General features: G+C 51.0%; 4 protein-coding genes and 1 non-coding gene across 5 annotated transcripts; 4 read left to right on the top strand and 1 right to left on the bottom strand.

Annotated features, from left to right (window-relative positions):
- Nucleotides 1–4,187: 4,187 nt before the first annotated feature.
- ASPACDRAFT_20001 (stress-regulated transcription factor RPN4) lies at nt 4,188–6,389 on the top strand (the record flags this gene model as incomplete). The annotated part of the gene is made up of 2 exons (XM_020198918.1): nt 4,188–5,085; nt 5,152–6,389. The coding sequence occupies 2 exons, from the start codon at nt 4,188–4,190 to the stop codon at nt 6,387–6,389; spliced, it is 2,136 nt and encodes a 711-aa protein (XP_020061056.1).
- Nucleotides 6,390–10,330: 3,941 nt separating this feature from the next.
- On the top strand, nt 10,331–10,437 carry ASPACDRAFT_t30. Its single transcript has one exon. It is a non-coding gene; the product is annotated as a tRNA-Met (tRNA).
- A 3,550-nt stretch (nt 10,438–13,987) lies between these two features.
- Nucleotides 13,988–14,896, bottom strand: ASPACDRAFT_74286 (histone H4). The gene is made up of 3 exons (XM_020204170.1): nt 14,801–14,896; nt 14,427–14,702; nt 13,988–14,362 (listed from the first exon to the last, which is right to left on the bottom strand). The coding sequence occupies exons 1-3, from the start codon at nt 14,808–14,810 to the stop codon at nt 14,337–14,339; spliced, it is 312 nt and encodes a 103-aa protein (XP_020061055.1). The 5' UTR covers nt 14,811–14,896; the 3' UTR covers nt 13,988–14,336.
- A 454-nt stretch (nt 14,897–15,350) lies between these two features.
- Nucleotides 15,351–16,433, top strand: hhtA (histone H3). Its single transcript, XM_020198675.1, has 3 exons — nt 15,351–15,703; nt 15,850–15,957; nt 16,021–16,433. Exons 1-3 carry the CDS (start codon nt 15,679–15,681, stop codon nt 16,296–16,298), a joined length of 411 nt encoding a protein of 136 aa, XP_020061054.1. The 5' UTR covers nt 15,351–15,678; the 3' UTR covers nt 16,299–16,433.
- A 4,250-nt stretch (nt 16,434–20,683) lies between these two features.
- On the top strand, nt 20,684–23,380 carry ASPACDRAFT_109510 (MFS transporter). The gene is made up of 3 exons (XM_020195397.1): nt 20,684–21,413; nt 21,484–21,738; nt 21,804–23,380. The coding sequence occupies exons 1-3, from the start codon at nt 21,044–21,046 to the stop codon at nt 23,006–23,008; spliced, it is 1,830 nt and encodes a 609-aa protein (XP_020061053.1). The 5' UTR covers nt 20,684–21,043; the 3' UTR covers nt 23,009–23,380.
- Nucleotides 23,381–23,516: the final 136 nt, after the last annotated feature.

Below are 23,516 nucleotides of genomic sequence, written 5' to 3'. Positions count from 1 at the left end.
GAATAAGCTGCCATTTCATCAGTGGCTGTGGCTGTGTCTGGCCGCATGACCAATCATGTCTATCGTTCTACACCCATTGCTGCAGGGGTGCGAGGAATTGGGGGAGGGATAATGGAAGGAAAAAATCTCTGCTTCTCTGCATTAGTGTAGTGTCCGTTCGCCCTACTGGGTGCGCGAACTAATGTCGAAACGGGACAAAGGAACATGTGGCAGGCAGGGGGGGGAAGTGGTGTGAAAGGGAAGAGTTTGCCAACCCGATGAGTATAAGGTGCTGACTCTGATGATAATTCCGCACCAATAAGAATTTTTTTAACATAGTCCCTCCAGGGGCATGCATGCCCTCCTTGATGGAAATTTCCAGTTTGTATTGTTACTGTTTTGTAGTTCTGAGTTTTTTATTCTCTTTCAGGCAGTTTGAGTTTTCTTGTCGCTGTCGCAAAACAAATGCGCATGCGCATGGGAACTTATCCGGTGCTCTGGGATTTTTGACTTTTGCTTTGCGTTTCCGGCTCATATGTCCGGCAACGTGGGCTCATTCTGATTTATACTTTTTGATATCAACTTTTAGACTCTCGTGCAAAATCCCCAACTTGGGGGAGGGGAGGGGAGGAAAGGGCTCGGCTAGGTTTTGTGGCTTGCGGCCGCTATGTTGGACCATCTACCGTACCTACACTAACCACTGTAGCTACTACTCACGGGCTCTCTTTTCCCCAGAGAGAAAGAGAGAGCAAGACCCGGTGGTATGTCCCGCCCACCACTGGTACCCGTTCTCCAGACCCGCCGGGTCCCATCACCCTTCCCCCCATTGTCCAGACCAGCACTGTGCACTATCCAGTCAGGGCTAGATACCTTAATACTTAGTAGAATACTCGTAGTATCGAATACGATCGGGATTCTTCCCCTTCCTGGAAAGCCTGCCTGCAGGCTTCGAGTGGATTACGCGGCGGTACTGGGGGGTATGTAATGCGCAATCGAGGGCTGAGCCCCCAGGCAGACGGGTTTCTTTGCTCGATGAATGGCTTTCATATGAGGATATACCGGTGCTCGCATTGGGACGGTGTGTGTTTGCCACCGCAGTTCAGCTGTCTCGGTACGGAGCAGCAGCACGCGGTGGGTCGAATGGCTGGCTCCGTGCCCCGGGGGAATGGGAGCTCTTGACATTGGACAAGCAGGAAGCTAGCTCTCTGACAGCAGCAGCAGCGGCAGCATTGGACGTGCTTCGAGCATGAGTGGAGCCCGGACGGCTTTGACTCTTAAATTGTAGCGGCTTGCAGCAGTGCACGAATCACAAAGCAAGGCTTGTGTCTTATGTCCTACAGTGTGGAGTGATGTCTTGTCTCTCGCATGGAGGTCTACGGGGCTGCCATGAGCTGGAGCAGCCAAGATACGTTGAATAGTGAGATGCAGACCACCAAAAACACGAGACGTGTCCACTTCCTTGTTTTTCCTTTTCTGCTTATCGATTGATCCCAAAAAGCATGTGAATGTTGCGGATTGAGAAAGCCATTGAAGATGTTTTTGAGTCAGGAACAGCTAACCCATGCGCCACATCATGTCATGTCACCTCACACCTGGACGCACATGACGAGCTTCAGTAACATTGTATCTCCAGACTATATCTTGTTATAAAGAATTGTATTTATTGATCGTACGACGTCCCTGGTAGTGATACGTGATTCTGTTTGCAGTGAATCCCATTCATGACTCATATGTAGACTGTAGAAAGGGACTGGGAGTGACCCATTGGGACTGTGGCTTATCTCCGAAGGGCCGATATAGGAGATCTGATTCATTGTGACCACCTCAGTAAGACTAGCATCTCGATAGAACCACGGTAAAGGCAAATACAGGTGATACTATCAGATAGTGGATGAAAGGACAAAAGAAAAAAAGAAGCCCCCCCAGAAGGTATCAGCTGACACGATCACGCAGAGGACAGATGAGGTTTCGAGTTGCATAGCCCGAGTTGCATCGCACCGGCCGAGAAAGTGCAGGTTCGGCTCAGAGATGCCGCAAGAATCAGGCTACTAGCGCAGGCAGGGCGAGGAGACCCGAGGCCGGGGTAACATTCTGGCCTTGGTGGTGTGTGCAACATCAAATCAGTTAGTAAGCCATGATTGACCGGCTGCGGCCTGTATTTCGTCCGAGTCTCCGCCGACCTGCAGAACTCAAAACTACTCAAACCGAAAGACCGAACCGGGTGGAATACTCATCAGCCATTATAAATGATGCATTAGCAGCAGCAAGAGAATGCAGTAGCGCTCACTGGAAAAAGCGCCCTGATGACCAAGATCGTATCCCCGGTCAAATCCGTCTCCGTGGAGTTACGAGTTTACTCCGGTTGACTCTTGAAGAACTACTGTGTAGAGACCACCTATTAGTGATATTACTAACTAATAACTTAATGAATAACTTGACTAATACAGTACCGAGGTACACACTAGCCACAAGGATATGTGGCGCAGCTAAGGTGTGGCTCTCCCAGATTCCCCCATTGCGAGTCAAGATCTGCCTGATCATAGTGGAGATCGACTTTCCTTGGGCATCTGCTGCCTGCAACCAGCTAAGCAAGGCGCTGATGATAGGACATGGATCTTCACCCATTGACATGCGCTGTAATCTTCATCTGTCGAACATGTCATCTGTAAGGGTCCGCTTAAAGAGATACACGAGATCGGATCGACCACGGCATTTTCGGTGGGTAGGTTGGTTGGTTAGTACTTAGTAGGTTACTTTGTTGTCTCTGAGGAATGCGTGTGGCTTAGCCATGACAACTTGAGCGTTGATTGGTTGCCCTAGCATGCTCCTCGGTTGCTATTATCAGGCGCAAGCAAAGAAAAAAATTTGAAACAGACACATTATTGTTCCCTACGCTAGCCGAAGAGGAGGGTGGAAAAATCCTCCATGGTTGTCTTTGTCTTTTTTTTTTCACTTCCAGGCTGAGAGTCATCGCACTAGCAGCCTGACTCAATGTTAATCATTCACTAGAGCGTGGATTCTGGTATGATCTGGACTCTACCCTCCCCAAAGAGGATCCGGTCACCCGGTCTAGCTCCTGAGTCGGGTCGAGTCGAATCGCAGCGTAGGTTAGTTGAATGATGGTCTTAGACTGTCAGTCAATTGTGGCTTGTATGCAAGTACTAACTAAGGTACTAAGATAGTAATGTCAAGCAACGCGCGAGTCGTGAGAAAAATGGGAAAAGTTTGGGTCGACTGGGGGTGGGAACCTGCCTAAGGCCGGACTGGCCAGCGAGTCCCCCGGACAGCCATGCAGATCGAGTCCGACTAAGTGGAAAAGTGGATGCATTCGTTTCGGCCGCATTACGGTAATAAAACGTAATATTACCATACATTAATACCAGACCCAATCCTGAGGATCGGCGGGCGGCCGGGATAAGCGTGCGAAGGATGACTGTCGGCGATTGCCGTATGTAGTCTCTACCTTAGTCTCCTCTCCTTCCTGCAGGGCTAAACGTCATTCTCATACATAAGGAATGAACCCTCCACACCCCCCTCCTCCTCCTCTAAGCTATGAGTATTATTCACCCAGCCATCATCTTATACATCGATCAGATATTTATTATCCCCTCAAGTCGCCTCCCATATCTTCTCTGATTTCAACTTCGATCTATTACTCTCTCAATCAATCATCTTAGCATCTCATACTTCCCTCAATACCTATCTGCTATTCATACATAGTAAGTTTACCCGCATACTTACGACGACTATTCTCTCTCCCTCCTCTACTCTCCTACCTCCCTTCCTCTCATATTTCCTTAGCCAGAGCTTTCCATTATTGGATCAGATCCATCTAACCATCCATTCTGTGAACCTTAGGACTCTGATTCCAACCACGGTTCCCCACTAAACTGAGCCTCCCGATCGGTTTCTCTCAGCCTGAATAGGTCTCCCTCTGCCCGACGTTTCCAGACGCTTCGACCTGTTTAACATCTACTTTGACTCTGGACCATCCGCTCAAACTTCCAACTCTCTTGTTGACTCATTCTTCTGGTTGCAATTGCTCAGCAAGTCTTTTTAACACCTACGATCTTGGCCCCTTCGAGACTTTTGGGGGCCCTTGTGCCAACTTATCTTCATTAAACTCTCGACCTCTCCGGGTGGCAAACCCACCGTCTCCAGTCGGCGTCATCTCTACTCTGACGTCCAACCACGACACAAGCAACATTATGTTCATGCACCCTGCCGTACGTAAGGGTTTTGTCACTGAACCAACTTCTGTCCCGTTCTACAACTACCAAGACCCCGTTTGCATACAAGACGACCAGTTCCTGCCTGAACACTCACAAGAGGCCGTGTATCATCAGCCACGACTTCAGACTCCTTTCCAGTATCACCCGGACTTGCAGTTCGTCTCTCCGCCGTCTTCCGCCCCTTCCTCTCCCACCTCCTCTCCCGCCTCGATCGCCTCTCACTACCCAACCACGGCGGTGGCCGCGGATTACTCTTCTGCTGTCTTCGACAGCAACTCCTTCGAGGCTCCTTCGATGACCCCTTCCTCCTCGTATAACCCCTCGATCAGCTACCAGCACTCGGCTTCACCACAATCTCAGCCCTACTTCTTCCAACCATACTACGACGACAACGCTCAAATGTTGGCGCAACACTCCGCTCCGAACAACCACGGCTGGGATGGCAACTTGCAATTGTTGAACCCTGCTCGTATGCAGAACAACCTGTCGCGCATGCCCCAGTTTAACAACGAATCCCAAATGAAAGTTGCCTCCAGTCCGTCCTCTAGTCGATCAGCCCCAGCAGGCAGCTCCTACCAGAGGTCGAATGGCCAGTCGAAACCACTTCCCACCCCATCCCAGACCCCTGTGCAGAACTCGATTCTTGCGGGGTCGTTTCAGGATGGCAACACAGCTGACGCAGAGTTCGCTATGAGGCGGGCTGTTATGGAACAGCAGCAGAAGCAGCAGCAGTCGCACCAGCAACAGCAGCAATATCAGCCTCGCCACCAGCACCAGTCCAGTGACTACTCGGTGTCGACTGTGAGCCAGAACTCACCAGTTACCCCCCAAACAGGCTTCGAAGAACTCGATGAGTCCTCGAAGACCACCAATGGTGAGAACCGGTTTCCTGGCGTGGACAAGTGGATGGATGATTACTTACATCTCGATTCACTTTCAGACTACACGCACCATAATCCAAACAACCTGACTATTGGCATCCCTAAATTCAACCGTACCATCTCTGATATCTACCAGGATGAGCTGTACAACCCAACTTTGATGCCCACGCCACAGGTTCCCAAGCAGTCCACTCATCAGCAAAACATGCTTGCTCCGACATACCGCAACGTGATTGCTGATAGACTGCAAGCTGCTAACCAGGGTCACCTCTCTGCACGGTCACAGTCGCCTATGGGGAGCATGCAGCGCGATCGCTCTCCGTTCCGCCAGAACTCTCCCATGGCTGCAGAGTACAACAGCGCTGGTTTGCAACACCCTCCGATGGCGACCAGCGTGCCTGGGTCACAGACCGGCGTGAGCATCGCCCCCTCATCTCAGAATGAGCCCAAGACGATGTCTCCCAAGGATGCGCTGCTGGATTACAATGAAGGCGATGACTCCGATCTGCATGCCCCTGGAATGCCGCTGTTTCCCCCCTCATCTCAGCCCGATTTCAATTTGGGCGATGCGCTGGGTGGATTGCGCCGCGAAAGCTCTTCTTCCTACCAACCTAGCCAGAACTTCACTTCTATGGAGACTTTCCCCGCACAATATGCCACTCACATGGCTGGACAGCAATATCCATTCGGCCAGCAGCAGCAGAGTTCCCGTCCGGCACAATCCCAACAGAACAGCCTCCTTCACCAGACTCCTGAATTCCCAGCCTCGTTGCCCCGCTTCGAGTCCACTGGAAGCGAGATTCTTCCCACGACCGAAATGACATCTCCTCAGGGTCAGCCAAGAGTGGCCCTCCAGCCTGTCAAGGCGGAGATCCCTCGACCTGAGAACACCTCGTCTGACAGTGGGACTTACACCTGCACCTATCACGGTTGTACTCTACGGTTTGAAACGCCTGCCAAGCTCCAGAAGCACAAGCGTGAGGCGCATCGCCAGACCACCCCTGGTGGACATTTTATCGGGCGTGATAACTCGGCCCGGAACTCTCAGGCCGGCCCTCACAAGTGCGAACGCATCAACCCGTCTACGGGGAAGCCGTGCAACTCAATCTTCTCTCGCCCCTACGATTTGACCCGCCACGAGGACACGATCCACAATGCTCGCAAGCAGAAGGTTCGGTGTCATCTGTGCACGGAGGAGAAGACCTTCTCCCGCAACGATGCGCTCACCCGGCACATGCGCGTGGTGCATCCCGAGGTCGATTGGCCCGGCAAGCAACGCCGCAGAGGCAGAGAGTGAAGCTCTAGTGGATCTGTTTCTCTACAGCGCTAGTGGATATGATCCATTCCCTACGATCGTGACAAACAGCGAACAGCGAATCCCCTGGCTCTGGGAGGGGGGGAAGCTGTTCCACCATCCCGAATCGTGGGCGATGGGACTGGAGTCAAAATGACGCGCGAAAGCCTCCGACGTCATAGACTAGACCCGAACGGGCAACGACTCGCTAACGGGTCCGGATCGACGGAACAGATTTCCGCTTTGGGCGACAGCCCTGAGGCCTTGCAGCCTGAAGCATTGGCCATGACATCATCGGCTCCTGAATTGGACCGATACACCGCGATGCTGAACTCATCCAATTTCTATCTATCGCTTTCAACCGTTTGATGACGTACATGCTTCTCTTTCTGTGTTCATGAGCCAGCCTTTTGATTTTTTCTGCATCTTTAGATTTCTGTTTATTGTCATTGGGTCATAGGGGAAATGGTTGCATCAAAAGAAGCAATTTGTTCATATGGGATGATGATACTGTGATTATACTCGTCACGCTTGCGCAGCTGGATCTGTTCAGATTTCTTTTGTTTTATACATGCGTGGGATTTCGAATCCTTCGGGCATGCTGTACTATACTCGACTGTGTACGATTGTTACGTTTTATGATGTGTCGCACGTTTTTTTTGTTACTGATTGCGAGGTCTTGCATTGGGATGGCATGGTGTGGGTTATTTGGGCTTAGGATGCAAAAATGTCCATATACACGAATGGCTTGTACAATAGCTTTGTTTGATCGTTTGGTGGAAAATGTACAAATATTATCACCATGATTGAGATTCCACGAATATCGTTCGCTTGTTGTGTAGAGAGTGGATTATACTCGTAGAATGAGTAGATGAATACGAGAGCCACCCCATGACTCGTCAATCCACTTGATTTAGGTAGGATAGATGACCCATCCATGCCTCGTTCTACCAGGGCAGGTCGAACTGTACTCGTACCTTGGAGCACCTGGAGTCGGAGTCACTGCCTAATCATTTCTGCCGGTGTCATGAGCAGGAGAGAAAGCTATGAAACCCGGGTGCTCCATGCACACACACGCCCCTCCGTCACTACAGTGACTGACTACCTAGTACCCTAAACCCCCCCCCCCCGGCCGGGACCTGCATTTGGGTATGGTTACACATTCGAAACAAAGAAAAACACTCAAAAACCAAACCAAAACACAAAAGATAAAAGATAAATTCCGGCAGAATTTCGGCGATACAGCAGGTAGGGCAGGCAGGCAGGTAGGTAGGCTACATGCTAAGCTGTCTTGCGTCTGGTCTGTGATGTATGAGTTACCTACCAAGTACTTACTTACTTGTACCCCAGTGTCACCTGTGTGCATGTACATGTAATTCCCCAGCGATACAGAGTAAGTTAGAGTAAGGTAAGATAAGTATGTCATCATTCCGTTCAGTTCATACAGCACCTATCGTTTTGGAGGTTGGAGGTTGGCGGTTGGGGTTGGGGTTGTCGATACATGGAATTCGAGGGGTCGTAGCAAGCACGGGCAGGGCAGGATTGCTTCGAATTCAAGGCATTCTACGGGTAGACCGATAAAAGCAAGATTGAGAATCGAATACCTCAGGTAGGTCATAGATCTAGAGTTGAGGGATTGATAGGGGGGAAAGGGGAGGGAGACATGATTGAGGACGTATGGGGGCAGCGGGCAGCGGGCAGCGGGCAGCGGGCAGATGATTCTAAATCTACATCATACCTACATAACATGACATTTCCAGGGTACTTTTGTGTGGTGGTTCTTGATCTTTCTTGATTTTGACGGGGGGGAAGGGGGGCGCGTACGTGTGGTTCTTGCTTGGACAAGTTAAAGGGGTTTGGAGGTGTCTTGGCTTTGATAACTATGATGAAGATGGAGGTTGAGAGTGAGGGTTGTTTTCTTTTGGGGGTGGGTGATGTTCGTGCTTGGGTTTGGGGATGGGGATGGGGGTGTTTGTTGGTTGTAGGTTTGGCTGTGTTTTTGGGGTACAGTACAGTCCAAGTGGGTGGGATTGAGATTGCTGCTTTGGCTTTGCTTCTGGTGTGTCGTTACGGAGTATCTTACACTTACTTTGCGCTTGCGCTTTCACTGCAGTGGACTGTGGACTGTGGACTGTGGACTGTGGACTGTGGACTGAGACTGTGGATGTAGACTGAGCATGTAGGTATGGGTTGAGTACCTACCGAGGTAGGCCATTCCTCAACACTTACTCATACCATTTGAGGCAATCAGGCATGTACGGTGCAGTGGGCTTTAACTCGTCTAGGTTAATAGTGAAGTGGGTTTTTCCGTCGTCCCGACTTCCTGGACAGAAGACGTGGGAGGAGAAAGCTGGAGCTGGGGTTAGAGCTAGAGCTCGAGCTCTATGAGATAGGCGTTCCTCCGGTGGGGAATGTTCGTTCGATAGTGGATGGATGGTATGTACTGTACTGTTTTCTCTGACGTGCCGTCACGATGGAGCAATCATTGCGTCCTCGCCTCTCTTTTCCACCACCCTTGTTGTGGCCCCCCTCCCATTGACGAATGGGATGAGATCCGTTGTGTAAGTAAGGAGGGACCCATTGCGATGTACAATCCACAGGCGGGGTTACTGGGGGTCTTTCTTTCGGTGATCCTACAGACACGGGTCAGTGCGGTGGGTTCTGTTGCTCATTGGCAAGGGTAGTAGTCGAGTATTTTCGACATCGGACGGAACGGGACGGGGGGAGGAAGGTGGAGGATAGTCAAGGGTAAGAAGGGAGGTAAGGGTAGCTGTGGGTGCAAGTCAAGTCATTTCGAACTAATATGTACATCATCATGGGGTGGAGAAATGGAAAAACGAACGAACTATCTTCCCTCTCTCAAGAAGCCTCGGACAGGGTGGATTTGGTGGAGTGGGGATGCATGGGTGGGTGGGTTGTTGCATGGTCGATTGCCGCGTTCACTTACTCGTTCGGGGTCGGGATCATCGCGGATGATGGAGATATGGCCTTATTTCCCCGTGTCTGACGCTATTATTGCATTTTGGGAGCTTTTGAGGGGGGAAGGGGGGTGCGTGTTTTGTTTGGGATGGGCGGTTATAGGAGCCAGGATGGGTAAAAAGGAGTACCTTCTTCAATGGTGCTTGGACTGCCGAGTATCTTGGGCTGGGAATTTGGCCGCACTACTGGAAGGTCATGTTTTATGCGGATATGGTTGTAGGTCGGTGAGGTGCAAAGTACGTACTCAATTCAAATGAACAGACAAGACAAGGTTCGATTTTGTAACTGTCTCGCCATGAGGTGCTCTGAAACCCGCTGTTGGAGGGTCAGTGATTGGAGGAACCAGGAACTGTATTTCCGAGGCCGTTTCTTTGGAGAACGTGCACTTCATCATACCTAATCATAAGGTACAATACATGCGCCTGGGAGGTGGTGAGGCCTATGGTCGCCTGAATTGAGTCATCCCAGGTTTGGTATCAACTTCAATCTATTAGGGCAATTGGTAGACCACTACAAAGCCCAGCGCCCAAGTACTGTCCAGCAATACCATAACTCTGGCCTGCATGCATGCATACATATATCCTCCTTTCTTTGTACTGTCCCCGAATACCCAACCACCACCATGACATATACAAAGAAACACCACCCACGAGGGAGCAAAACCCTACACCATGCAATATAAACCTCCCGCAGGCCATAAATCGCATGATGATATACGAATCATGTTGATCTCGTCCGTCCGTCAACAGATTACACGTACAGTAATGGCCTTACCAGGTATGAATGAGGAGTGTAAGGGTCCCCGTTTTCTGTGTGATATAATTCAAATTCATCATTATTCGGACTGCAATGTCGATCATGACACCATGGCGCATTGTTGGCTGACCCGCCCATGATGGAAGCGGTCGGTATGTCACCAGAGATGCGGTATTGGGACCTAACTTTTACAGTCATTTCAACAAGTCGTCTCGATGGTGTAGTTGGTTATCACGTGGGTCTCATACTTCAGTATGACTCGGAAGATCACTTCTGGGCGATCCCAAGGCCGGGAGTTCGAACCTCCCTCGGGACATGTCTTTTTGCCCTTTTTTTTTTCTCTCCTGGCTACATTTGATCTTTTTCGTCTCGTCACACAGATGATTGATATCCTCATGTTCGTTTTGAGTTCGACTTCCAGGGTCTTGGTGGAACGCACAAATTGCATCGTATAAGCATTTACAACCCTCTGCAGTCTGGATACCAGACTGTATGATTGCAGGGCTAATTCAGATCCGAGCATCGCCACAGCCTCAACAAGGCATGAACCACTACGATATCAATACAAAAGCATGACAGGCAGGCATTACTGGGTCACCACCATCCTTGTCCTCCCCGCTGTAGACTTACAAGACATAAGCACAGAGGACAAGTGGGGTGTCTACCCGAAATTGGGTCTTTAGCCCACGCAGGAAGCATCAACAACAGAGGCTGGATGCCGACCTGGCCACTTTGTATACTGAGGCTACTCTGTTGTCCATCATCCCGGTGTGTCTCGAGCATATGCCGCAGCACCTATTGGGGCCAGACGACTGTATCCTCTCTCGGCAGCTCATAGGGCGCCTCGAGATACGCATGTTCTGGCTCGGAGCTCTATAATACTATTAGTAGCTGAACCGATGTGCTCTCGCCAGCATCGTCCGCCATTTTCACGATCACCATGGAGGCAGTCCCGTGGGAGTAAGGCCGGCACACCTGTAGACAGTTCTCCCCTACCTGGTGTGCCTGCTCTCGCGTCAAATGATCTGTAGCAACAAGTCTTCATCCAAAGTTCCATCATTTTCGCATTTCCCACCCAGTCAGTCGGTATCTGGTCATGGGTCATAATATGGTGCCATGATTCAGCCGGCGTAGCCTACCGCGAGCACCGTAAGCACCAGCATGCGCAGCAGCTACGTATACTCGCCGTCGCGCGAGTCGATTAGCCCCCACGAACTTTACCCTTGATTGTAATCCAGGCAGGAGTATGTCATCCAGCCCAGCTCTGAGTATCATCGGCAGATGTACCTCGATATTTCTGGTCCATATACTCCCGTAGCATAGCGCTGCATCGTCTCATGTTGGAATGAGCACTGTCGGCCTTCTGTGCAGACCGGACAACTTGTCGGAGCGATACGCCGCGCCCAACGGGTGTAGTCATGTGGTGACTAACAGGTAGGCCGAAATGTCTTTGCGTAACCGCTTGTGGGGTTGCTCATGATGCTCAGCGAGTGGATGTATACACTGGGCAATGTAGACCTTTAACCAGCATCTGATCGACGGAATCCAAGTTCCTCGGCCCGATTTTTGTGTTGCTTTGTGGATGCCCCTTGTTCCAGACTTCACCGTGTCTGTCAAGTGTATGTCCATCTGCGGTGCGATTCCACTGGGATTCGTCGAGATAGTGGCAGGAGGGGCTGGATACGCTGGTCTATGATCTCTCCTCGTCGCCGTCGCGAAAAAAATATTTGTGTGTTCAGAATATCGAGGGCAGGACCTATGGTAGCCTCGCGAGATGACAAGTCAGCTAGGAATCCCGCGTGATCAATCGCGTCGTTTCCTAGTATCCTCGTGTCTCGGTGTACATTGTCCTGTCATTGACATCCCAGTGTAGATGAGTCCTCTGACCAGAGCTCCGCAAATGACTCAGATCTGGGCTCATTACGTTCTGCTGGCTTGGAACCAGGGAGCACTTCTCATAGAGTCACACCTTGTCTGACCTGAGGCGCGTCCATGTCAGGTCTAGGACCAGCCGGTGGGTTAAACCTGTGGCAGAGCAGGGTAATGCGATCCTTGTTGGTGCCGTGATCGGTGTTGACTGTTCAAAGCGATCGTTTGTTGCTTGAATTGGTCGCTCGGGCATTCTGCTGTGTTTGTTATCATCGGGATCGGACTGTGTTTGATTGATATTGATCCAGCTCCGCGGTGTGCCTAGTCCGAAGCTTCACCGTCTCTGGTCATCTCAATCTTCTTTTCGTCCCCCCCACCCCGGTTGTCTCGACTTCTGGCTCTCATTCGGTAGTGTGGAGCGCGTCTTCCTTCGCGTCTGCTGTATAGTTGCTAGCCCGTCTGATCTCGGGTTCAACCTGGGCGATCGAAATGGGTTGAACCCGGGCTGAACCTGCTGGCGATTTGTTCACTCTTTCATTGGGGCCGGGGGGGGGGTTTGTCCGCGTACCTTTCTGTCGAATAATTTGTCGGTCATTGCGATCGTGGGTGTGGATGCATCTGAGTTCTTGGTGCAGTCAGATCATATTGGCACGTCGTGATTCTTCACGGTCGTATAACCCGAGACTCAGTGTGTGTATCGTCCGCGAGCGTTTGTTGTAGATAGTGTCTATGACGCGTGAAATCTGTGCTCAACCTGCCCAGGCTTGATTTGGAGTTGTCAAAAAATGCGTGTTCATGATGGATTCGCCTCTGCGACGATATGTGAATCCTCGTGGCACCGAGCCTCGCTATGCGGAATTCCTAGATGTGACGACCTTTTCTTCGCGTTTTCCGGCCACTTTCACGTGGATCAGTCTCGGTGTCGAGAGTTTCTCGACCAGGTTGGCTTTCCATATATTCCGTCATAGCGAGTGTTTACCGCACGCATCACGCGTTCCGTGCTGGACCCGGGGCCGCGGCGCGGTACGGGGAAGCATGTACTGTACGTTATGAGCTCCGTGTGGTTGCGATGGTGCTCTGTTTTGCATCCGGGTAAGTACTGGCCCTGTAAGGGGTATTCCGAGGTGTGTTCTAGTCATCGTTGTCTTCCTGCTTTGGAGTGTTCGTTTTTCGAAGTTGTGAAGACTATGGTGCAACGATGTCTCATGCGGATGGGTCTGTACTGTATGTACTGTATGTAGAGTCAGTGCCAAGTCCCGCTCGAGCTTGGGTTGAACCCCCTAGCTATCACTATTTGATGTGCATGATTACACGCTTGATATCGGTGCTATGATGTCGATCTTGCTTCTGATGGCTCTGTAGTCTGTGCTTTCTGGAGTTCTGTCTTTATTTTGGTGTAATACTGCAGTGCTGCCATGATCTAGTAAATCGTAGGATGTTGTGGGGGTCGGATCGGGAGGTGATGTGATATATATTGTAGCATATACCATATACTTAGTATTAAGTCTTCAGCATTATACCTGATCTTCCACCATAACATACTAAATTCACGGTGCAAGGAGTACACAATCAAGAGTAACCAATTCCATTACCGACAAAGCCCATCAAAAGTAAACCACCCAGGAAGATCAGCGTGGAAAAGGGACATCAAAATTGACGTCGCGTAGAACATCCAAACTACAGACCAAGAATCGGATGAACACGACTATATCGAAACAGCGTAAAAAGCACAAGGGCGATGCATTATTCCTACATATATAACAATATACTAAGAGGCATCCAGAAGCCATGATCATACGTGAACATCTTCTATCAACATAGGAGAAGGGGATGATGCCTGAGGATTCGAACTAACAAGTTGACGGAGGCCCGCAATCACGCCGCGAAGCGACACGCGTCGCAGCACAACCGAACAAGGGAAACGCACAACAAAGGCAAAAACCAGACAGCGACCAGGAGCAAGCTACGCAGAGAGACACAGAGAAGATTGTTTGTTTGAGTTCTTTCGACCGTTTGTATTCATATTCGACCGCGTCTTAGGTAGGTCGCGCGATCGTGTTTAGCCTATGGCACCAGCCGGAAGCATAAAGGCCGCTATGATACAGAAATTCAAGCGCGCGCACTAGCAGACCAGTAGTGGACGCGTAAAAGTAAAATAAAGTGCGATAAAGCAAACCCAGACCCATGGATACTTGTAATAAAAAGATCAAGAACACCCCAACGTCCCAGTCATACCATAAACCAACCCGAAAAAGCAACCCGTCGCGTCACTGCTGCGGAAGGACAACTGACGCGCCGACCGCGCAGGATGGCTAAAAAGAAAAGAGCAGGAAAAGAAGAACGCGTTTAACCACCGAAACCGTAGAGGGTGCCTGAGAGAGAAAACAAGTTAGAATGCGGTGCATGCAGTGGATGCGTTGTTAGGATCAAGCTTACGGCCTTGACGCTTGAGAGCGTAGACGACATCGAGGGAGGTGACGGTCTTGCGCTTAGCGTGCTCAGTGTAGGTGACGGCGTCACGGATGACACCCTCGAGGAAGGTCTTGAGGACACCACGGGTCTCCTCGTAGATCATGGCAGAGATACGCTTGACACCACCACGACGAGCGAGACGGCGGATAGCGGGCTTGGTGATACCCTGGATGTTGTCACGCAAAATCTTGCGGTGACGCTTGGCACCACCCTTTCCGAGACCCTTTCCACCTTTGCCACCTATTGGAAACGCGTCATGTTAGATACATGATGATGCAGGAGATGGGAGAGTTGATTCCAAATGAGGAATCAGATCTAAATGGAAGCAATAGACTTACGTCCAGTCATGTTGACGGTTTGTTGTGAAACGGAATTAAAGTTGAATTAAAGTTGGTGAGGTGATAGGAGGTGGAGATAGAATGGGCGATTAAAGCTGGTGATAGATGTTAAGGGAAGAAGGAGGAGAGGCTTCCATGGGACGGGGGATTATTTGTATAGCGAAAGGCAGAGGGCGGGGAGGGCGTTGGAATCACACGCTAAGACCCGAATCAACCAATCAGCGAGCAGGATCCCGGACGGCGGGCTTGATCTGGCCGGCAACGTGACCGAGCAGTGGTGATTCCGCTGCCTCAGACTTGATCTGCCCCGGAATGTCCCCAACCACCGAGATCAACGATCAAAGATGATCAGAGACATTCTGGCCGATGGCTGCCATTCTACCAAGCATTCTGATAGCCCTTCATCCCTTCCCTGAGGTTGAGATCAAAGAGGTGGCAGGGGGGCATTCTAGATGCGTGATCCTGTGATCCTATTGGCTGATGGGCGGGAAGGAACTCGCTTAGCGCAGGACCGCCTTTTCCCTTCCCGCCCGAAACTGCCTGCTGGCCCTTTGATTTTGCCCGCCAAAAGTGAGACCCGAAATCAGAGCTTATGGTGTACTGCTTTCCGATCGATTTTTGGATCAAAGGAAACGGGCGCTAAGGCCCCCCTCCATTACTGCCAATTCACTCACCCACCCACCCCCCTCACACTTCACCACCCAGATCACTACCCACCCCTCTCGCTTACTACAAATACCGCCCCCCACCCACCTCCTCCATCCTTCTTACATCTCCCCAATCCCGTCGACACCTTACTACTTCTATCATCGACAACCATCCACAACTTTATCTTTCCATCTCAAGTCGACTTAATTCATCAAACCTAAACATCTAAAATGGCTAGAACCAAGCAGACTGCCCGTAAGTTCCATTTCACCTCACTGTCACTGCCGTTCCTCTTCAAGGGGGGTGTTCGTCGCCTCGCGTCATGGTCGCGACACGTCTCATTCCTTGAACGCGCCTCACATCACCCGAACCATCATCATGCTAACCACTTTGCTTTACAGGTAAGTCCACTGGTGGCAAGGCTCCCCGTAAGCAGCTCGCTTCCAAGGCTGCCCGCAAGGCCGCTCCCTCCACCGGCGGTGTCAAGAAGCCTCACCGTTACAAGCCCGGTAAGTTCTTTCTCAAAGCAAAGTAGTCACTGGATCATCTCTTCTAATACTTTCACCCCACAGGTACCGTTGCTCTCCGTGAAATCCGTCGCTACCAGAAGAGCACTGAGCTCCTCATCCGCAAGCTCCCCTTCCAGCGTCTGGTCCGTGAAATCGCCCAGGACTTCAAGTCCGACCTCCGCTTCCAGTCCTCTGCCATCGGTGCTCTCCAGGAGTCCGTTGAGGCCTACCTCGTCTCCCTCTTTGAGGACACCAACTTGTGCGCCATCCACGCCAAGCGTGTCACCATCCAGTCCAAGGACATCCAGCTTGCCCGCCGTCTCCGCGGTGAGCGCTCCTAGATTCATTTAATCTTCGAATGAGTCTATCTCTGCAACTGGTTGGCTCTTTTATGGGATGGCGATAACGGGGTTTCTTTCTTTGCTTATTTCATGACTACTGGCGATACATGATGGGTTTCTTCTTTTGCGAATTTCACAACGGGTCTCTCGGCAAATGGGTTTTGTGATTTCTCTTGCTACGCAATAAATAGTAGGCTGCCGAGTTTGTTTTTCTCGAGCGGCTCTGGGTGGATTGATGATCGTGGCGATGCATCCGTCCGAATATGTACATTACAGATGATTTGATTCGAGAAGCGACTTCCACCGGAAGCGCCATCGGATGGCATAGACGCGAAATGCAGGATCTATGACGATGCAATCCAATCCAGCTTTGTGATTCGCCTAGTGATGATGTTCTATCTCTTTAGTGGTAGACTAAATCCTGGTCTGATGACATATGCTTTGTAGTCTGACTCCTTGTGTAGGTTCTGTTCCTTCCGCCATGGCTGGGAGGAGAGAGTCTGGCGAGCCGCGACCGCGCCGCGATCCCGAGAATGTGACGTCCGAGAAGATCCTCATGACGTTTCTCAGTAACGTCTGCCCTCCCCTGCAGCATCCCGATTCTACTTTACTCGTTTGTAGACAATTTACTCTTGCATGAAGGGACCAACCCATCCTTTCCTGACTCATAGGGGCTCATCCTTCGCTCACCTGGCGGGGTGGCGAAATGGGCCGAAAATACCCTGGCAAATTAGACGAATAGTGGGCGACCGACCGATGGACGAACCCCTGGGGAGCCAGCCAGCCAGCCGTCTAGAGTCTTTCCGTCATTTCTCGAAGATTATAAGAACCAGGAACAAATTCGCCATTCTAGGTTTTTTTCCCTTCTATCGATGTGATGCCTGCGGCTTTCGACTTTTGTGTTCTAGGAAGAAAAGTCGGATTGTTTTACAGAGTATTTGGACGGTGCTTTGTAGGTAGATCGGTCACGGTCTCTGTCGCTGCGATGGCGATGGCAATGGCGATGGCGATGGGCCGGTTCGGGCGGAAATGGACGGACGGGTTCTTTTGGACGAGGCGACTCTGGAAGTGACGGATTGGCGAAGAGGTGGGGGTCATGATGAGATCAAGACGGCTCTATTGTGAGAGAGAGTGGCAAATGGCTTGGAGCCTGTATCTAGGACTTTGAAAGGGGTTAGTACTGTTTACTGCGACCGCGAAAAGGGTTCACCTGAAGGAATTATCGCCTTGAGAAACGATAGTAGGTCGTCGTGGCTGTTACTAGTACAGGAGGTCACCAGTCGGGCGAATTCTGCGGGTTTGGGAACTGCGACACGTCTGCTCTGGGTGTACCTCCATGATGTCGATTATCTCCAGCGTTGATGGATTAAGAATATACGCGGTCTTATTGTGTCAAGGTAAGGACCCAGAGATCTTGCTTTATCATGCGAAGAGAGTAAGTTAAGAAGATTGCTGTATCTATAGGCCCTTGGTCCAAGCGTCGGCTGAGCTGCCCTGGGCAAGTTAGGCTTACTGCATAGGTATGGACTATAGAGTGACTAGAGCCCGCGGGCGCATTCTCCCCACTCACTCCCGCCAGCGCCTCTTATCGATAGTCGATCCTGAATCGTCTCAGCCTCAGAAGACTTCTCCATCATACAGAGGGGACTGTCTCATTCTTCTGGCTCAATCTAGAGTCTTTGCAGCATATAAACAACTCAATATCTGAGCCATAGTAGCATTTGGGTCAGATTCATACCATCTTGATGGAAGATATGAGGCGTGCCCCGTTTGTTCTCGATGCCCTAGCCACTCAAAGCACTCAGCCACAGATTGAATCTCTATGACGATGTTGCAATCGACGGCCTAGCCTCGTCATGATCCCAACATTAAAAATGCAGCGCGATCGAAGCCAAGTTTCCGATCTTGACCTGCAGTTGAGACAGAAGAGAACGAAAGAACCGGCGAGGGAAGGCAGTCTTCCCAAAAAATGAGTGTGTCAACATCTGAGGACTTGCACGGAATCAGTCGATCAAAGAGGTGGCGCCGTTCGGACCTGATGACTTGAGGCGAAGTCTTCCGACTGCAATCTGCCAAGCGGACCAGTTGTCATCCTGCACTCTCCATGCTTGTGGAGGTATGGAAACGTTACATGGTGCATAAAGCATAAAACCTTGTGCTATACAATGGCTACCTCAAGTCGGAAAAGCTTACGTGCAATTGCCACGTCGTTATGTCGCGTGCTGTGTCCGAATAGCTCAAAAGTCACAAGACCTTTGGCGCGATCTGCTCGGAAGATTTTGTTCCTTTTGTTTGTCGATGTTGCTCCATGATGGAGCCTCAACTAACGATGGCAGCGAGGAGCCAGATGTGTCTTGTAAGTCCGACTAGACCCGGGCAAAAAGTCATGGTGATACGACCCGGCAGCGCAGCATGCACCGGCTAAGTCATCCCCGATTGGCAAAGGATTTGGCCCGAGAGAAAGGAGCACAGACGCGAGGCTTGAGGCTCGGCTCAGATATCATAAGGACGAAACCGAGACAGTCACCTGCAGCCCACCTACTCGTACCAGGTGTCACTTCCCTGATCTGGATTGCGATCAGTCCATCCCCATCCGCATGGCCCCCCCTCTCCGGATCGACGGGGCCCGGGAGAAAGGGAACAGGTCGAATGCAAGTCAGACCGCCGGGTGCGCGTTCTGCTCTTCAATTCGTATTCTTCAGTGTTAGTTGGTAGCACGGTCGGGGGATGCGGTGTGACCTCTCTTCGCTTACACTCCTCGATGAACTACTGAGTAAAAGGGCAGGGGGGCAATCAAGCCACTGGCGCCTGCGGAAGATTCCTCGAGAAAAGGACAAGACCGCCAATTCACAGCTTGCTTCTCCGGAACAGACTTTGCATTATGAACCTTTTTTTGATGCAAATGTTGACTGAATGCCGATCACAAAGCTTTTATGGACCTTCATAAAATCCAAGCGTCTGATATAACGGTTAGATCATGAGTAGAAATGATTAAGATGAAGTAGTCCAGCAGGCAGTCGACTAGCTGGTTAGCGATATGCGAGTGGTGGGGCGGCGGCGTAATCCGACTTTCATCTATCTATATTGGGGATGATTTGTTCCTGCAAAGTGCTGAGGCCTGAGTATCATCCCAATCTCGACCCCTGCAAAATGGCCAGTAGCTGCATGTTAATACTGACGGGCCTGTGGCATAGTTGACTCGTCTCTACTCTGTACACTCAGGCTACTTGACCGAGCCATTATCTCTGAGCTGCTTTATAGTTTGCTAATATGACCGAGATCGTGACGGCAGTGTTGTTGACTATGCTATGAAAGGCCACGCAAGGCCTGTTATGCAAGAAACAATCTTTAGTCAATAGTCGGATATTGCGCTTGATTCGGCCCACTTTGAGCAGGAAGATGATTGTTAATCATGTTGTTTATGAAGTCGGATTATCGTCGGGATCCCGTAGCCCGCTTGGCGTGTCTGAATCATTTCTTCCGTACCGTAGGAAAGAATTCTCCCTCTGATGTTCTAGTTCGACTCATCATATCCATCCATGGAACTGCCCGTTCTAGAAAAACGCTAAGCCCGTCCCGGGACTTCTATGCGACCCGATGCAGCATAAGGTTCTGAAATGCATGTCACAATGATGATATCTCTTTCTCTCACACCCCGATCGGCCATCATCGTCGAGCAGGTTTTCTGCCATTGTTCTCATGATCAGTCCAGTCCCATCATTCAACATCCCGCTCCGATCCTTCGACGGTGGGCTGCTGTCCATAATCTCCCGCTAAACAATCTGAAACTGCTATATCTGGGCTAGGACCGTGGGTTATGTAAGGCAGCTATCTGTCTATCCCCTGGACCTCGGTAAGTTCCCCTGTCGAAAGATAAAAATTCCACCACACAGGATTCCCCCCACATCAGCACTTTTCTGTTCATCACCGACTAATCATATCGAGCCCTCGCAGACGCCATCGGGACTGCCGTCCACGAGGTGTGCGGACTTGCCCATGGAACCAGAATTTCGAGCCTCCTGGGTGGGTTCGTCGGCCCACATTGGCTGAGGCCATGCAGTCTCGCCCGCCCCAGTGATGAATTTGTGCCCTGCATAAGCCGGCCTCTGTGCACGAATATCGGCAGAAAGTCCCCGTTCTGGGAATCACTGGACTGGTGTGTCCCTGGATTCCTCGCTTTGGTCTCAGACCGGCGAGGATCCGAGGCTAAAGTCCCTACAACGATTAGTCGTTCCCGTCTGTAGCGCCAGGGCAAGATGACGCCGTGGTGGCCGTGGTGGGACAATGCCAGGTGGTGCAGACATTAGCAGAAATTTCTAGCCCCTCCTCTCCTTAGTCGTTAGGCCGCTGTATATATCCGATGCCATGTCCCTCGATCGTACGTAGGTTGTTTCGGTTTCAAGCTGAAGATCAGTCATTGATTGATCATACCTACGTGATTTGATCGTCGTCTCTAGACGTCGGCTAAAGAGATTTACCCAGCAGCTGGTTACACCGACTATATTTTAGTCGCCTAGCCTGCTACTATACATCACGGTTTCATTCGGTCACTACTAACAACGGTTGTCTGTTTGGACCCTTGGTGGTTACCTTAAACGGCTTCGGTCGAGCAAGCCTTCTGGAAGCACAGTCAATTTACCTAATCTGTACTTCAACCAATAACCCCTTACGATCAGCCAACTCTGTCAGCTACCTACCTGGTCGACTACCAATCCTCACCAAGAATTCGCCCTTCTCCCTCCACAATGGCCAACAACAAGGGGGACAGTGGGCCTTCGGCCATCGCTATTGCCAGCAACAAGATCCCATTCTGGCGTCTGTTGACCGACCAAGGCGTGTTAACTCAGGAAATCGTCGATCATCACTATCCTGGATCCGGTACCGATGAGGATCCGTATGCAGTCACTTGGCTCCCCCAGGATCCCCGCAACCCCATGCAGTTCAGCGAGACGAAGAAGTGGACTTTCACCATGATGATGGCGCTTGCGACCTTGGCCGTCGCCCTTGTGTCATCAGCCTACACTGGTGGTATTGTCGAGATTGAAGAAGACTTCGGAATCGGTACCGAAGTTGCGACCCTTGGTGTCTCTCTCTTCGTTCTTGGTTTCGCTATTGGTAAGCTCCGCAATCTGTCATCATGTTTTCGCACCTGTGTTTTTACCAGTCCTTCCTAACATAAATGCAGGTCCGCTCCTGTGGGCACCGCTGTCGGAAATGTTTGGCCGTCAAATTGTGTATTGTGTCACTTACATGGCGCTCACGGCGTTCACTGCCGGCGCTGCTGGTTCCAAGAACGCCTGGACCCTCATCATCCTTCGTTTCTTCGCAGGTTCTTTTGGATCGTCGCCCATGACCAACGCTGGTGGTGTCATCGCCGACATGTTCCCTGCCAGTCAAAGAGGTGTTGCGACAAGTTTGTTCGCCGCTGCTCCTTTCCTGGGTATGTTTCACTCTCTCTGCGTCTTGCTATCTCGAGCTGCTGCTAACCACCATTCTGTGATACAGGTCCCGTGCTCGGCCCTATTATTGGCGGATTCCTGGGAATGAATGCCGGATGGAAATGGGTGATGGGTTTCCTGGGTGCCTTCACGGGCGTTGTCTGGATTCTTGGATCGTTGACTGTCCCGGAAACTTACGCACCGGTCCTTCTTCGTCGCCGCGCAGAGAAACTGACCAAGCTTACCGGAAAGATCTATCGCAGCAAGACCGACATCGATCAGGGCAAGACCACCCTTGGACAGGCCTTCAAGACTGCGCTGTCACGCCCCTGGATCCTGCTCTTCAAGGAGCCGATCGTGTTCTTGCTTTCTCTCTACATCGCCATCGTTTACGGAACCCTCTACATGCTGTTCGCTGCCTATCCTATTGTCTACGAGCTGCACCGTGGCTGGAACCAGGGAGTTGGCAGTCTTCCATTCTTGGGCATCATGGTGGGTATGATCGGGGCTGTGGTTTACAACATTCTCGATAACAAGCGGTACATCCGTGTTTCTCAGAAGCACGGCGGCTTCGCACCCCCAGAGGCTCGCCTGCCCCCATGTCTGATTGCCTCTGTTGCGATTCCGGTTGGTCTCTTCTGGTTTGCCTGGACAGACTACGTGTCTATTCACTGGATGGCTAGTGTGGCCGCTGGAGTTCCCTTCGGCTTTGGCCTCGTCCTGGTATTCTTGAGTAACCTGTCTTATCTCATTGACACCTACACCATCTTCGCCGCTTCGGTCCTGGCCGCCAACTCCGTGCTGAGATCTATCTTCGGTGCCGTGTTCCCTCTTTTCACGACCTATATGTACGAGGATCTTGGTATTCACTGGGCTACCTGTATCCCGGCTTTCTTGGCGCTTGCCTGTGTTCCGTTCCCCTTCATGTTCTACAAGTATGGACCCGCCATTCGCAAGCGCTGCAAGTATGCTGCCGAATCCGACGCTTTCATGCGACAGATGCTGGCGCAGCACATGAAGAAGGCCGAGGCCGCACCCGAAGAACCTCAGGAGGAGACCAAGGAGGAGCATGGATTCGACCGCACCGAAGCCCCGGCCGCCGAGACCCTTAGCGCTGATTCCGACTCGAGCCACAAGGAGAGATTGACGGACCTGCACCGCACTCGCAGCAAGGCCTCGACTCATACGGTGAACTCTGTTCGCCAATCGCTTTACGAGGGGAACCCCTACGACATCGACCGGGTTCACACTCGCGAGTCCTTCAAAGTTTGATTCCGCCCAGCAGATGCAGTTTTGAAGGTCGACTTTCCACCAGCGACTCGATCTGGTTCGAGCGCCTTTCAAAACGCCCTCAAAACGCACCTCAAAAAGCACCTACCCACTTCCCGATTACTATATAATCTTTAGTATCTATTACTTTTTTTGAAGATGTCGATGTGAGCCGTGGATGGCTGCGTCGAGTGAAATATGAAACAATCGGCCTCATTTTCTGGGCAGTGATTGTTCGATGATTTGCATGTTGATATACCCCGTGCTTCTATGTATATGCCACTTACTGTTTGTTGATAGAGGGTGGAGTTTCTGTTTGTTTCAGGCAGTTCTATAGAGATTCTCCGATCTGAATAATGATATTAATTGAATGCCATTTATGAAAACGTGCATCAATACCGTAGCTAGCTAAATGCTATACAAAACTTATGGGTCGTCCGGAGATAAGCGATTCCCAGCGATCGGATCGCTTCGCCGACCCTCGGCACCGGCTGTTGCTTATGCGCTCCCG

This window comes from Aspergillus aculeatus, assembly GCF_001890905.1.
Source record: "Aspergillus aculeatus ATCC 16872 unplaced genomic scaffold ASPACscaffold_1, whole genome shotgun sequence".
In the NCBI taxonomy this organism is placed as follows: Eukaryota; Fungi; Ascomycota; class Eurotiomycetes; order Eurotiales; family Aspergillaceae; genus Aspergillus; species Aspergillus aculeatus.
Note: the sequence above shows the minus strand (reverse complement) of the source record. Positions and strands in the feature narration are given on the sequence as shown.